This window comes from Streptopelia decaocto, assembly GCF_964273445.1.
Source record: "Streptopelia decaocto genome assembly, chromosome: 1".
In the NCBI taxonomy this organism is placed as follows: Eukaryota; Metazoa; Chordata; class Aves; order Columbiformes; family Columbidae; genus Streptopelia; species Streptopelia decaocto.
Window position 1 is genome coordinate 92,616,943 of NC_138663.1, and position 16,235 is coordinate 92,633,177.

Genomic DNA, 16,235 nt, shown 5'->3' on the forward strand with positions numbered 1-16,235 from the left:
GCATTATTTTTCCATTTTATGCAAGTGTTTAAGTGTAACCACTTGGGAAAAAAACATAATAAAACAGGTTATCTGACCAGCCTGATGTTTGTCTTTCTTTCAATTAGGATAAAGACTTCCTGAAACCATTACTACATAAAATCCACGTGAATCCACCTGCAGAGGTTTCGACATCTTTAAAAGTCTACCAAGGACATACACTAGAAAAAACCTATGTAGGGGAAGACTTTTTCTGGGCTGTCACACCGGTTGCTGGGGATTATATTCTATTTAAATTTGACAAGCCAGTCAATGTAGAAAGGTTAGTAATTATTTGCCTTTGGTCTCAAATCTAAAGCTGCTTCTTTGCCAAGAATGCTTGAAGATAGGATTTGGGGCTGTCATTATAACCGAAAGTGAAATGACGTAGGGTCTTTGGAGTTCAGCTGAAACGATGAACAGTACTGTCTTCCCTCTTCATTCTTTTACTACTGTAAATTTTGTATTGCTCTTTTTTTTTGTTTGTTTTTTAATTTAATCTTGAGCCTTTTTGATAAATGCAATTCAAAACTAGTGTTTCTCTGGCAGTTCATAAGAGAATTTAAAAGAAGTCAATTTGGATCTATTTGTATTTGGTTGGTCTGCTTCTAATTACAGAGCAATTGTGCAGCATGGTGTGTGGTACAGTATGTTGTGCCCTGCAGCCTCAGTCCCTTGATTGTCCACATCAGAAATCTTGCTGGAGCATATCACAATGTCTCCAGACCTGAAGCTGGGAACTCTGAAGGGTAATGCTTGTTAGATGCGGCTTTAGGGCTTGAAAAAGTCCCTGTGCTAAGACTCCAAGGTGACCTATTTAAAAAAATCAAAATTTAACAAAAAAATAAGGAGGGACGTGCCCTTGAAATACCTTGATTTGTTAGAGGAATAAAGGTGACTTCTTTTTAGCTACTAGTCAGATCAAGTAAGGATAATAGAGTTTGCACTACAGAGTATAATCATCTTTTAGTGTGAGATTCGTTTGCTGCTTTGCTTTTTACTGTCTTGCCAACCTAGTAGTTCAAGACTTATAAGTTGTGTATTTGGTGTCTAAGTGTTGCTATATTAGTGGATTCCTTTTCTCCTTCCTTCATGTAGCTTATGTGTTCTTTTGAGGCCAGTACCTATAGTCTGGTAGATCAAAGTTTCTTGGGTTGATTTGACTGGATGCTTTTCTCATGAAGCAGCCCTTTTTCTGCAGTCCTGAACTGAATCCAGTGAGTCAACTCCTGTGCCATGGTACATAATCAAAGGCTAAGTCTTCACCTTGGCTTAGTGCAACAGTGAGGATCAGTAGTTTTCATTGTTACTATGTGGTTCCAAACTAGTCTGGTCTATGAAACTCAACTTTGGCATTTGAGATGTCAAATTACTCTTTCAGTTGATCACAATGCTTTAAAAGACTTTCCTGGTTAGCCTCCAAAGATGCATGTGTTGAGGAATCTGACTACCATAGCACCTTGGATTAAAGGCAGAATCTTTTTTATCATGTGCCAATAGTTTTAAAAATACACATTTTTCAACTCAGATATGTTAATTCTTTTTTTTTAATATATTTTTTTTTCAAAGTTATGAAGTAAACGTTGTCCTTTTTTTCTTTTAATAACAAATTCTATGCATCTACATTATGAATAGAGTAACTGTAAGCAACAAATGTTGATCTTGGGTGAATTAGGATGAGTCAGATGCACAATGGCAATTTTGGAAAGCATTGCTAGCAAGTGTCATAGGCTAGCACTGTGATTTAAAAAATGATATGCACAGATCTGAAGACATGATTTTTGATATGTATTACCTTAATGGTGAGGGAACTGGGGGAAGACTAAGTACTAATTATCTGTGTAAAAGGTGGGAAGACAGTGTTCATTATAATGCCCTGGAAAACCATAGCTAGGCCTAAGATAGTTATGTCTACCTGCTGTGGTAAGAACAGTCCCGGCAGTAGAGGATGATATGATTTTTTTTTTTGCTGTTATTATTTCTGTTTGTTGAAGAAACACACTTTATTTTTAGCAGAAAGGCAACATCTTGTTGCTTCCTCAAAGAAAGTCCACCAATTAGACTGATGCTGCCTGTTCAGACTTAGCTTAACATTGTTTGAGCTATACCATTTCAAAGTTTGTTATCATTTTAGCTTCTATTGCCACAGTGTCCTCAAAAATGCAGAATTTTGCCTTTCTGAAGTCAGTGTCCTGTTAGGGCTACAGATGTTGTCATTTCAAATTATTGGGGGCTTTTTTTGTTTGTCAACTTAACAGCAGCAGACTCTGGTGGGTGAAGGTCAAGTGGAGCAATGATGTTTCGTGATATTTCAAGGATGCTTGCTGAGGCAGTCAAAAATAAAACTCTGACTTGCAGGTTGAAACACAGAAAAGGGAAAATGGATCAAGCATTAGGAAAACTTACGTGGTGGGTAGATACATCTGCTATGGGAATTAAAAGTAGAAAATACACTTTGGAAAGCCATCTTGTGTTTCTGAAGGGATGCAGCAAGTTTTTCCCTTAGGTTCTTTTCTTTTTTAAGTAATAGAAAAGCTCTTTGAATTTACAGAAAATTTTGTCTGCCAGCTCAGTTTGAGGTGTACCTGCTTAATAGCTCCCATGATAAATTCTCGATGAACAAGTTTTTAAATGGAAATATTGACCACAAGTTGACTGAATGAATGGCAGGTCTGTTACACTGTGACAGAGCACTAACTTGTTCCTATAGTTTATTTTTCCATGCAAAATGTTTTGCTGAACTGAATTTAAATTTACTGTTGAATATAGCAGTTCAGTAATTAGCTTTCATTAAGTCTTTAAATATTTCATTTTTGAGACCTGAGAATATTGTCAGGGATAATGCTGGCAAGGATCTCTTAAAATGTTAAAGTGAGAACTGAGCTTACTTTGCTGAGCTCATTATGAGTAACGTTTCTGGCTGTTTTGTGCAAGACCTGGTTGGCAGATCCCTGCTGAATATGGAACAGTCAAAGAGACAGTGCTTGTTCTTAAACCACACCTGAAAACCAGGGATGTGTAAATTCAAATTGCCCAATGTTCATTAGCTCTTCCACTGAATCTTTGCAGTTTTTTTCCAAGCAGAAGATCTCCAGCCACAACACTGACATCCCTTAATATTAAGCTAGGATCTCATTCTTATATAAGAATATTCATACCTCTCTTTCAGGAGCATATCTTTGAGAATGAAGGTAGATTCATTGACTTTTCTCTTAAAAACAAATTTCAGAGCAGTGTTGAAGGTCTGATGGTTTGGTTTTGGTTTGTTTGTTTGTTTTTTTTAATGCATGGGCTGTTTTCTAAATGCTCAAAACAGCATATATTGTAAAGATGAGAAATACTGAATTTCTGTTCCCGTGGGTTCTTACGTAATTATTGAAATGTACCTGTTTGGTATTATTGATATGTACACTGTCGTTCAAAGCACACATAATTGTTAAAACTGACAGTTATATTTACAAGTTTCAAAGTTTCTTTATGAAGCATACATCATTACTACTTTAATGTTAGTTCTGAATGTAAATTCATTTTTCTCATTACAAATAACAGATTCAAGATACTTTTTCACTAGTTACTCTTTCTTCAGAGGAGTCAGTGAGCAATGTTGTACCGTAGCAGCTTATTGCGAAGAGCTTTTGACTTTAGACTTTGCTTGAGGATTTTTTGTATGTAGGAGGCTCTGAAATATTGGTGCAGGAGTAGTGAACCTTGAACAGAGGTAGTAAATTTCAAACGTAATCCTGGTTTAAAAACAAAACAGATCCCAGAAAGACATTCCACTGCAGCACTTAAGTGATGCTGGTGTCTGTCATCGTCATAACAGTCTCTTTTTTGACTGCCTGAGTTTTGGAGTCCTCCCGTAGATGTGATTGACACAAATCAGATATTGTTCTCCAAGGACATGTGCACTAATTACACTGCGGAAACCCTTGGAAGTGCATAACATATGGCTGTATGTATATCTAAATTTGCTTTAGATTTTTTGTGGTTTTAAATCATGAGACTCATCTTTTCTTGTATATAACTGCTTGGTAGTGTTACTTTGAATATTTTCAAAAGAATTAGCCGTTTGTCTTTGGTGGTATATGTGTTTGTTGGTGGTATTTTGTTTTTTCCATCCCCCTCTAGCACTACTTTTAATGCTATAGTTCCACTGTAGTTGTGGTACTCTTTTAGCAAGTTATTGGGTACTCATCCTAATGTGACATTGATTATTAATAAAGTGATTTATGAAGTAGAACTTGCAGTCTGGAATTTCAGCTTTAAACTGAAATCTGAATAATTTGATAAAACAGCTTGTAGAATACATTGATTTCTTTGTGTTCTGATGTTGGTATAGATATTGGATGTGCAGTATTTGAGGCTAATCATTTAATTTTCCATGTTGTTGACCCTGGAATCACAGGGAACATGTGGTGTTAACCTTGCATATATTTCCTGTGGCATCTTCTCACAACATGGAATTCCCACTCATGCAAGAAAAATATATTTGACTGTTTGAGCTAGAAAATCAATGTATTGAGTATGAAGAATATGCTGATGGGCTTCTGGTAACTAAATGTGTACATTACTTTGTCTACTTTGAAATTATTGTGACTGTGCTGAAAAATACTTGCATAAAATTGAGAGTTGCTTGCCTGTTATTACTGCCACTTCGTAAAGGAAAACAAACATAGCTTTTAAAACAGGTTCTCTAGCTATGAAAACTTAAAAGAAATTTATGGGTTTTTTTAAGTAGAACAAAGTTACCAAAAAAAAGGTATCATCACAGGAGTTGGTCATGTATGTATCTAAATTCTAGTTAATGCAAGTCCTCCCGTGGGTCCAGAGGTACATCAAATGGATTACAAAGGGAAAAAAAGACTTTCTAACAGCTTTCCAAAACTGGCAGTGAAGTGGAACTTTTAGAATAATACAGCTGGAATGTGACTGATGTATTAGCTGTTCTTCGATCATAATCACTGCTCAGTGCAGAAACTCTCCTTCAGCACAATGCAATACATTCAACCTTTCTTGGGCAGTTTCAGCTGAAGTAATACATGCACATGCACACACAGTGTATGATTTAGAAATAATCTTTGTTCTGATTCTGAACATATAATATAGGTTATTAAAGTTTAACATCACCTTCATTTTATGAAGCTTTAATGGTGGTGTCAGTCAACAGGAAATTTCTGAAAGTCTTTGAATTTATTTTTTTTAATGTTTTGGTGTTTGTCAGTATATTTCAGGTGGGATATTAGTTTTAGTGTATGTAAAAAAGAAAAATTGAGGTCTTTGGGTTTTGTGTTTACATAAGCTTCTGTGCTAATGAGAAGAACATCCTCAAATGGATGCACTGACAGCAGCGATTTGGCAGGCAGGCTCTCAGCCACTGATGCTGTTTGCTTCGGGCATGGAACTCTGCCCATCACAATGAAGCAAGAGATTCATGTGAAAAGGGGAAAAAAAAAATGAAATGTGGATCAGAGACAGAAGAAAAGAGCTGCCTGAGCCAAGGATGTGCTGCTTCCTCCTTAATGGCACTAATATTCAAGATTTGTGTCTTTGGCAGTGTTCCTGCGTTTACAGATCTAAGTCAGAAATCGTAGAGGCTTAATGCTGTTGCCTAAACCGTAGATGTCTAATGCCACTTGAGAGATCCTAAAATACTGCACCGGCTTTATAGAAGGGTTTGAGTCTCTGAGATGTCATAATTGCACCTTGCCAACCAGAAATGGTGGCAAATGCCTATGTTTAAGAAAACTGAATGGAGTTATTTGTGCTTCTGGAGAATTAAGCTGGGGGGGAAAGTGTTTATGTTCACGCACATATATTAAAAAACCCCCACAACCAACCAACACAACAACCAAATAACAACAACAAGAACAACAAAACAGAAGTAAAAAACCCCAACTAACCAACCACAACAACAAAATAAACAAACAAAAACCCCAAACAAACAAACAAAACCACAAAACAAAACCAAAGCCTTTCTACATGTCCCTGGATTAAAATTTCAGCAGAAGTAACCTTGCAAAAGAACAAAAGGGCCACTTAACTTAAGTAAATTCCTTAAAGAGCAAAGATTTCAGGACAGATGACAGCCCCTCCCTTAAAAAACAAACACAGCAAAAAACCCAAACAAACAAAAAACCCCACAAAACACCAAAATCCCCAAACCACATCCAAAACTAAAAATGAAAACTAGTTAAAATGAATTTAATGCCAAACCCTTTTCTGTTGCAGTTGATGTGTATGTGCTCAGAGAGCACAGTGCAGGTTTTGAAAGGTGATCTCCTTGTCCTCACTGGGAAACAGACAGAAGTAGACCTGGGAATTACAAGATTTTCTTGCCCAGCTAAATGCCTTCTACATATATTGCTCACTTGAAGGAAGTTAGGAAATAGTATAGGTAACGTTAGGAAAAGATTTAAATTGACTTTTAAAACGGTGTGAGAAAATTTAGTTCTTAGGTGTATGTTGGATAAGAAAAGACCACTCCCCAAAATCCCCCTATCACCTCTTTAGGGGGGCTTCATCCCTCACAGTTCTCAACTATGAACCCCACTTTATGTATGGACAGTTAGACTGACAGAGAAAGTGAAATCTTACCAGGAATTTTGCATAGAATATCATGGGGTGTTGGTGTTTTCTTTTGTTCTTCCTCAAATTGGGGTCTATAACAAGATAGAAAAGCTCTCATTAGATTGCTTACCTATTGTGAGTACTTGAGGAATTCAGCTTTTTTTTGGAAGTATAAGCAGTTTTTGCAAAAGAGTGGGTAAGAGGCATAAAAGATAAAAGAAACAGAACTTGAGAGAGGGAAAAGAAAGCATTCATCTTCCGTTTGTATTTTGCACAAAGAAATAATGCAGGGTTAATACCGCTTTCCAGTGACAGTAAAATAACGTTTCCTAATGAGGATTCTGGGAAAATGACAGAGAGGATGTAGATTAGTTTGCTTTTATCACATTTGCATCCAGTGATCAAAAATACCGGATAAAATTGGAGAATAATGACTTCTGCAGTGGATGATGGCATCTCTAGAAACCCAAAAATTTGCTGACTGAATGTTGTTTTTATAGAAATCCACGTTGTGCAGAATTAAAAAACTGTTATGCTGCATGTTGCTATGGATAATTTGCTCAAACATGGAAGGAAACATTTATTCTCTGCCTTCCTACCTCTCTTCCTTTTCTGTAAATGAGATATACTAAAATATATCAGATTGCTAAAAAGAGACGTAAGGAGGCTGTGTAGAGAAAAGGATTTGGTTCCTGATGTTTACAGTGCACAAAGGGCCGCATTCATAAATAGATTCTTAGAATATTTGTGTTCAGCATCAAGTGAGAGAAGTCTTTTTTTCCTTCAAAACAAAACCCAAATATATTGTCAGCAGATGTGAATGGCACTTTTTAAAGAGTTTTTGTATATTATTTCCTTTTATGAAGGTGCCATAATTCACTGGAAGTGATTGTGTTTTGTTCTAATTTTTAATTGCTCAATGAAATAGAAGATACATAGAATCACCCTTTCTAGGTATATAAAAAATGTTGGCACCTCTATTTATTTAAATAAAATATAACAGACAGTAAGACAGATTTTTTAATGCCTAAGAGAAAACAAAGTAGGTAATAGAATAACAGTTTTCTGGGCCTAAATATGCTTTGATGTGAGAGAAAGAAGATACATTTCTTTCATAAGCAAAATAGGAGGAGGGTAAAGAGTTGCAAGTAGTTGGGTGTTTTGGGTTTTTTGTTTTTGAAAGTACAGATGATGGATTAGTGCTGGAAGATGGAAAAGATAAGCTATTCAAAGAAGAATATTAAAGCTAACAGTGCAGATTAGTAATATTTATATTAATTTATACATATCTTGAGGGGGGATGTTACAAAAGATGAGAAGCTTCCCAGGCGTTCACTGCTGGGGTATTTCTGAATCTGAGTGTAGGCTTTAAAGAACAGTAATAGCGAACTGCATTGGCAAGCTAATGATACCGTTTGTCAGCGTGATAATTGTGCTTCTGCCCTCCCCTCTCTTTGTGTATTAGGATGTGTATGAATATTCTTTTCAGCTTTTATTTCCACACCCCCCTCCAGTTAGCTTAATTTTTAGGTGTATCTAGCTCCATGATAAGAAGTCAGACCCTCAATTTGGGACTGAAGTTACTGAATATGAAAATGGAAGTTATCTTTGCAAATTTGACTTTATTCCGTTTTGTTTGTTGTTTGTTTGTTGGTTTTGGTTATTTGTGTTTGTTTGGGGTTTTTTTGTTTGTTTTGTTGTTGTTGTTTTTTTTTATGGTGGTGGTTGTTGTTGTTTTGTTTATTTATTTATTTTTCCAAAACCTTCAGTGCTCTTGAAATTTTGTATATTTTTTTTTCTGCCCCATAAGGTATTAATGTTTAACAACCTCTGTTATTGTCATACTACACTGGGGTTATGTAATGCAAGAACGTATGCAAGTTAGTTCCTCCACTTTGTAACTTCTGGCGGAAGGGAGAATGTCTATGTTCTTGAATATCTACAGTAGCTTGTTATTATCTTTGACCTGTGACTTCCAAAAGACGCTGATAGAGGAAAAGTTTCTCTAAGGTTCAGGTACATTAGCATTTCAGTTACCAGCTGTTAGTCACTTTTCTGACGACTTCCATCAAGAATGTCCATATGTGTCCATGTTTATACTTTTTCATTTAAAAAAAGCTGTAAAGTAATATTCCATAAGCTAATAGTAGTCATTTTTAACTTAAAGTGAATTTATACTTGTTTGGGATTAGTGCATTTAGACGTCTACAGGTTTCAGAATTTTGCTTTTGATAAAATGTTTCAGAAGGTGTTGTGTTTAGCCAACAGATAGACAAGAATATCTTAGTGATTACATCTGAAGACAAATGCCAGCTAACTAGGAAGGAAAAATATGTTTTCAGTGTTTACAGGAACTGTCACCTGTAAATCCCAGGACAGAAGAACGTAGCCAAAAGCACAACTACTTCCAGGTCTTTCAATGCCTGTATTCAGAAAAACCTTTCATAGTCTGTAAACCTTGAAAGCTCGTGGCTGCTCAGTGTGCCAGGGAGGCAAGTTTCACAAAAGAACAGCTAATGACACTTTTTAAAGAACCTGTAGAATATCTGTTTATTTGTAAATTAAATTTTATTTCAAATATATTTTTAATTTGTAAATTTTATTTCTAAGCAAAAGATTAATCACAGGTGCAAACTGTGCGTGTATATTCATACCTCTGTTTTTAATCTGTGAAACTTTTTCTAAGTAGGTGTTATCTTTCAAGTGTTCAAGCAAGGCTCAGATATAAAAATATCAGTTCCTTTCTAAGCAATTCTAACTAAGATGTGACATAAACGTATGTTACATGTGTGTGTGTGTATGTGGGCAGACAGTTATAGAAAACATACTAAAAAAGCAGGTTTGATAACGTGGACATAATCTTTTATTAATTACTTCTGTAAATTGTTTTGGCATTGTGCCAACTTTTGTGTGTCTTCCCCTAATGTAGCTGGGGGAGGAAACCACACGTGGGTTTCAAAAGTTGATGGCTTAGTAGGAGAAATGGTTGGCTGTAGCTGCGGGTTTGCAGGGTTGTTTTAAAAATCAAACCAATAAACAAGCTCCAAATAAATAAATACTTCCCCCCTAATTCCTCCCCCCCCCAAAGAAAAAAAAAAGAAAATTCCACAAACAAGAAAAAACAACCCAGCACCACCACTTCCCCCTGCCCACCCACCAAAAAAAAACCCATCCCAAACCCATTATTGCTCAGTGATCAAAGATCATGGACTTTCTTTGTGGCTTTTTAGGTCTGTCTTCTCGGCAATAAGATTTTGGACTAGAAAGCCCTGAGGAAGAGCAGCGTGTCTGTGGTTTGGTTGGAGCGTTTGATGGCAGGACCTTAGACATGAGTATTTGATAACGTATACATTTTAAAATAAGTCTCCTTACAATTTTCAGGGTTTTCAAGGGGAAAAATCCCAATAACTATTAGGATATCTGACAGACTAAAGGGTGGCAAGGTAGATCTGCTAGGTTGGAAGGCAGCAGAATATACTTTGAGTCTTCTGGTCAGCTTTGCCAAGAGTTTTGTTGTGCTTATTATTGAAACATACAATAAAGGCATCTTCCTAGAAAGGACAATTAAGTCTTTGGGGTTTTTTGGATGTCACTAGTGTTTAGAAAAAGTCACAAGGTTTTTCCTGGAAGAACTGTAGATGTTTTAGGTATCTTGTGTACTTTAGAGTTGACTAACCTTTACATTGAACTACAGAGGGGAAATTACTTTTCTTGAAGAACACACCGTGCTGAAGCTCACTGAATCCAGGTTTGTTTGGCAATTCAATCTGTGCAGTTCTGCTTAAACCAGTTCAATAGAAATCAATGTAGCTTTCTTATATCACACTGTGCTTTTACTTTTTTCTGAGCCTTGATAGAAGAAATGTTACATATATGTGTGTGTATTTTTTTCAATTCTACCATTTTGGGATCACAGACAGAGTCAGAGAGCTCTGTTTTCTTCTACTTGTCTTGTAGCTAGGGAGTATGGATTGATGGCAAGTACTTTCCTGGTTTCAGACATATTGGATAAAGACAGACTGGAATTTACATCTCCAATTATGTCTTAATAAATTGCAAATTGAGCTAATGTTTGTAATTTTAATCAAGTGATAATTTCTGAACTAATTTTGTCCCTGTGATGTATTTAATGGCAAAGATGGTGCTTACTGTTAATTTCTCTAAGTTCCAATTGAAGAAAGGTTTGAAATGTGTTGATAGACTTTTACATATTCATTTAAATGTATTAAAAATAAAATAGGCTTGTTAAAAGTGGCATCTGAGTAGGTGTAGTATCTGTGTAGTTTTTGGCAGTAATATGAATAAACTCTGTGGTCCACTAGAAAAAAATAGTAAGTAATGAACAATTTTTCAAGCATTGATACCACCTAGTGGTAAAAAATATTCTTACCTGTTTACATAAAATGTATTCAAAAGAATATGAAGTTTGTGTTATATATAAAGACATGGGAATTAAACTGTGTCTTTTGTAACATTATCTACACATGCATAGTACTGCAAAAGCTGTTTGAGAGTGAAAAGCTAGAATTTGAACACTTACACTTCACTGTTTGTTACATGTAGAGATGGTTTTGATAAAGTTTTAAACATATTAAAAATTCATTAAATGCACAACTGGATGAATGTAATGTGGGCTTTGCACAGGTATAAAAAGGGGGCCTTTCCTTTTATATATACATATCCAAAACGCGCTTTTGTTTAAAACAAAGCAAAACAGTGTTTGGAATAGAAGCTTGAATTCAGGGAACACTAAGGCTGTGGATATTGAATCATAGAACCGTAGGACTGAAGGGACCCACAAGGATCATCGAGTCCAACTCCTGTCGCTGCATGTGACAACCCCACAGTTCACACCATGTGTCTGAGGGCGCTGTCCAGTCTCTTCTTGAACACTGTCAGGCTCGGGGCCGTGACACCTCCCTGGGGAGCCTGTTCCAGTGCTCCACCACCCTCTGGGGGAAGAACCTTTTCCTAATGTCCAACCTAAACCTCCCCTGGCACATCTTCCTGCCATTCCCTCAGGTTCTGTCACTGGTCACCAGAGAGAAGAGATCAACACCTGCCCCTCCTCCTCCCCTTGTGAGGAAGCTGTAGCCCCATGAGGTCTCCCCTCAGTCTCCTTTTCTCCAGGCTGAACAAACCAAGTGACTTCAGCTGCTCCCCATACAACTTCCTCTCCAAATCCTTCATCAAAAAATTCCTGGCACAGTCATTAATGAGACTTCGCAATGAACCAGAGTGGAGAGATGGTCTTGGGGAAAAATGGCCTGGCAAAATGTTGACTTGGGCAGGTTCCCAGAAGTGTTTCTGAATGGATCTGCAGCGTTCAGCCTGTGGGCACAAGGAGGGGGAGATGTGTGGTGGGGGGAGATGGGGGAGGCAGGGCTTCGTCTTCTGGAGGTGACACCAGAACGTGCCAGGCAATGACTGCAGCACCTGCCACTTTGTATAACACAATCTGTCAAGACCAGGTTATGGAAACCACCTTTCTAAGTAAAATCTTGCCCAACTACTCTTTAAAACATACAAAGCATTAGCCCTTTAAATTACTGTAGTATGTGAAACCATCTTTCATTTCATATTGCCAGCTGATGTAGGTCCAGTGTAAAAGTTTTGTTTGTCATTGTAACATCTGTCAGGTGACTATTAACATGTAAGATAGTAACTTAGCTGATTCTGACTGATGTGTGTAGATTGTTTTATTTTTCCCTTTTCTTTTATAGGTACTTATTTCACAGTGGCAATCCAGAGCATCCAGGAGACATACTTCTAAACACAACTGTGGAAGTTTTGCCTTTTCAGGTATGAATTTATTGATTCATGTCTTCTCCATTATAGGATACAAAGCAAAGCCTAATTTTATTGCCTTTTTTAACTGAGAGAGACATGAATGCTTCTTTTTTTAACTGTAGGATCTTGATGCTCTGATGTTCTCATACTTTTTTCTTTTTTTTTTTGATTGGATCTACTCACAGAAAGCTGTTGTAACTATTCAGATGTTCATTCAGGGTGCAGTCTGCTACAAGTGCTGTTGATAATTTAGAGGTGAACAAGCTCATTTTCTTCCAGTTCACTGCTACTATTTAAAACAAAACAAGAACTAAACTTTCCTGTGCATTTTGAAAAAAGGGAAAGCTAAGTCAAACCGCTTTTTTACTTAGTAAGATAGTCTTGGTTCAGGAGTGGACACACAGATATTGAAATATCTGGACTCCTAAACTGAATGTGTTCTTTTCTCCTGATTAATTTTGTTGTTGTTGGTGGTGGTGGTTTGTGTCTGTGGGGGGGTGTTGGTGTTGTTGTTTTTTGTTTGGTTTGTTGTTTTTTTTTAAATCTATAAATCAGTCTGAGTTCCATCTCAAGAGATTACCACACTATCTAAAGTATATTCTTGCTTCAAGCCAGATGATATGGGTTCTTTTTCTTCAACTAGATATTATAGCTAACCATTTATATCACAAAACTCTGTGAGAAGATTAAGATATTACTTCAGACAAGTTTATTTTGTTTAGTATTAAAATAGCAAAGTATTTATTAAAAAAAAATGGTAAATGATCATGGAGGAGCTCACTTCTCCATTCTTGCAGTTTGTCTTCCTGGGAGCAAGCAAAAATAGGAAATTCCAGCCATTCCCCAAAAAGAAGTTTGTCAGTTTGATTCTAAGTATACAACATAATATGTGGGATATTATATCATATTGTGGGATATTATATTGTATTATAAGATATATGGGTTTTGTTTCTCAAGGCCTTTGGAAATATATTCAACCACAAAAAGACCAGCAGCCCTGGCTTCATCTGGGCCCAAGATACCACAAGATAATGAGAAAAAATGTGCAACAAGCATTTTTTTTTTGGGCTACACTCAGCTGTGAAATGTCCCTCAAACTGGCACATCCCTTAAGGAAGTAACACTACTGAGCTTCTATTGCTATTGACATGATTTGTGGAAAGGTAAATAGGAAATTCTGCATCTGCTCTGTTCCTAAGCCATTGGCGTCAGCAGAAAATGTCACCAATGCAAGGACAGATGCTGCAGAATGCCAGGTACTGTCCTGAGGGAATGATTCCTCCATGGTGGGCTTCAGTAGAGCTGGAAGCCCATGCAGGTAATTTGACCCTGATCCTCCCTAAGCAGAATTAGGAAAAACAAAAAACAACCCTTAGAAACAAGAGTGTCCCCAGACTGGATTTGTCTGGGACTCAAGCAGCACACTCAGAAAAACCAAAACAAACAAAAAGGTAAATGAAAAAATGAAACAACCGAACTAACAAACCCCCACCCAACAACAACAGAAACACGCATACACAAAAAAAAACAACAACCTATCCACCAACCTCAAAAAAACCCCAAACCAAAAAATCCACGTTTTCAGCGGTCTCCCTTAAAAGTAGGAAATAAAACATTTTAAAAAGTGGATGGATTCAATCTCCTGTTTTGCCAAGCATTTTGATTCCTAGGATCCTGGTTGCAATTTTCCAGTTGCTTTTGAAGCTCTCATTTACAATCTCATTTTTCTGTGCTTATTAAAGAAACTTATTGATATCCATCCTTTTTTAGTGAGGGAGTGTTAATTGCAATGCTTCCCTCACTGGTCTGATGGCTTTTCATCTCTCCCAAACTCTTACATCAAAAAGTAAGCTGTAAATTTCATTTGTCCTGAGAGAATTCTCTGCCTCAACCATAGGAAAGGAAGGCAAGATCCTGCCTTTGCTTTTCTCCTATTGTGTATGCCAGTATCTGCTATGTGTTCTGTTCACATGGCAGTCAATGTGGAAGTTACATGGGGCACTTAAAGTACTTATTTTTTCTACTTTGAAGACAAATACTGTTCAGTTCTGCAACACTGCTGATTTTATGTGTGTGTGTCAGCTTGTCTAAGGCTATAAATAACTATTCAGGCTTGTTCATAATTATTTAGAAAAGATGGATGCTGAATATATAACTAGAGTGCACACACATTTGTTTTTCCCTGGCAGAGTCATATGTCAAAGTAAATTATCCCATTTGTGCTTTGTTGTAGAATGAAGAACTGGTATTAAGCAAAGAAACCAAAGACAAACGCTTAGAGGATGGTTTCTTCAGGATAGGTATGTCACAGTGGAAAGAAATGTGTATTGTTACTATTGCAACAATTGAGACATTTTCATTAAAACCGAAACAAACCTAAAACTTGTCCTTGGTGCCATCTCAAGGCATATCAAGAATAAGAGGGTTATTAGGGGCAGTCAGCATGGCTTCACCAAGGGTAAGTCACGCTTGACCAACCTCATAGCCTTTTATGAGAATGTAACAAGGTGGATGGACGATGGCAGAGCAGTGGATGTGGTCTACCTTGACTTCAGCAAAGCCTTTGACACAGTCTCCCATAGCATCCTAGTTGCTTAGTTGAGGAGGCGTGGTCTGGACAATAGAGTAGTGAGGTGGGTTGCAAACTGGCTTAAGGAGAGAAGCACCAGAGTGGTAGTCGATGGTGTGGAGTCTAGTTGGAGGCCAGTATCTAGTGGGGTGCCTCAGGGGTCAGTACTGGGGCCTATATTATTCAATATATTCATTCACGATTTAGACGAGGGAATTGAGTGTACTATCAGCAAGTTTGCTGATGACACTAAGCTGGGAGGAGTGGCTGACACGCCAGAAGGCTGTGCTGCCATCCAGCAGGATCTGGACAGGCTGGAGAGTTGGGCGGGGAATAACCTGATGAAATATAACAAGGGCAAGTGTAGAGTCCTGCAATTGGGCAGGAACAACCCCAGGTTCCAGTATAGGCTGGGGAATGACCTATTAGAGAGCATTGTAGGGGAAAGGGACCTGGGGGTCCTGGTGGACAACAGGATGACCATGAGCCAGCACTGTGCCCTTGTGGCCAGGAAGGCCAATGGCATCCTGGGTTGTATTAGAAGGGGGGTGGTTAGTAGATCGAGAGAGGTCCTCCTTCCCCTCTATTCCACCCTGGTGAGACCACATCTGGAGTTTTGTGTCCAGTTCTGGGCCCCTCAGTTCAAGAAGGAGAGGGAACTGCTGGAGAGAGTCCAGCACAGGGCAACAAAGATGATTAAGGGGGTGGAGCATCTCCCTTATGAAGAAAGGCTGAGGGAGCTAGGTCTCTTTAGTCTGGAGGAGACTAAGGGGGGACCTTATTAATGTCTGTAAGTATATAAAAGGTGAGTGCCGTGAGGATGTAGCCAGGCTCTTCTCGGTGGCAAACAATGATAGGACAAGGGGTAATGGGATCAAGCTGGAACACAAGAGGTTCCACTTAAATTTGACAAGAAACTACTTCTCAGTGAGGGTGATGGAGCACTGGAACAGGCTGCCCAGGGGGGTTGTGGAGGCTCCTTCCCTGTAGACATTCAAGACCCTCCTGGACATGTTCCTGTGTGACCTCATCTAGGCGTTCCTGCTCTGGCAGGGGGATTGGACTAGATGATCTTCTGAGGTCCCTTCCAATCCCAAACATACTGTGATACTGTGAACTGAGGTTTGATCATTCACTTTGGGTACGTGACCTCGTAGGCTTTACTTAATATTTTTTCCAATATTTCAGATGAGACATGAGGAAGAAATGTTTTACACTGAGGGTGGTGAAACCCTGGCCCAGGTTGCCCAGAGAGGTGGTGGATGCCCCATCCCTGGAGACATTCCAGGCC

General features: G+C 37.9%; 1 protein-coding gene across 3 annotated transcripts in view; it reads left to right on the forward strand.

Moving 5' to 3' along the window:
* MGAT4A (alpha-1,3-mannosyl-glycoprotein 4-beta-N-acetylglucosaminyltransferase A) overlaps positions 1-16,235 on the forward strand; it is an 84,848-nt gene that overhangs the window by 61,845 nt on the left and 6,768 nt on the right. For 2 of the 3 annotated variants that reach the window (XM_082067613.1, XM_082067614.1), the window contains 3 exons: positions 108-301; positions 12,309-12,387; positions 14,609-14,675. In XM_082067613.1, coding sequence (XP_081923739.1) covers positions 108-301; positions 12,309-12,387; positions 14,609-14,675 — 340 coding nt within the window. Of the gene's footprint in view, positions 1-107; positions 302-10,279; positions 10,799-12,308; positions 12,388-14,608; positions 14,676-16,235 lie in introns of those variants that run through there. The other variant, XM_082067615.1, reaches the window with a different exon arrangement.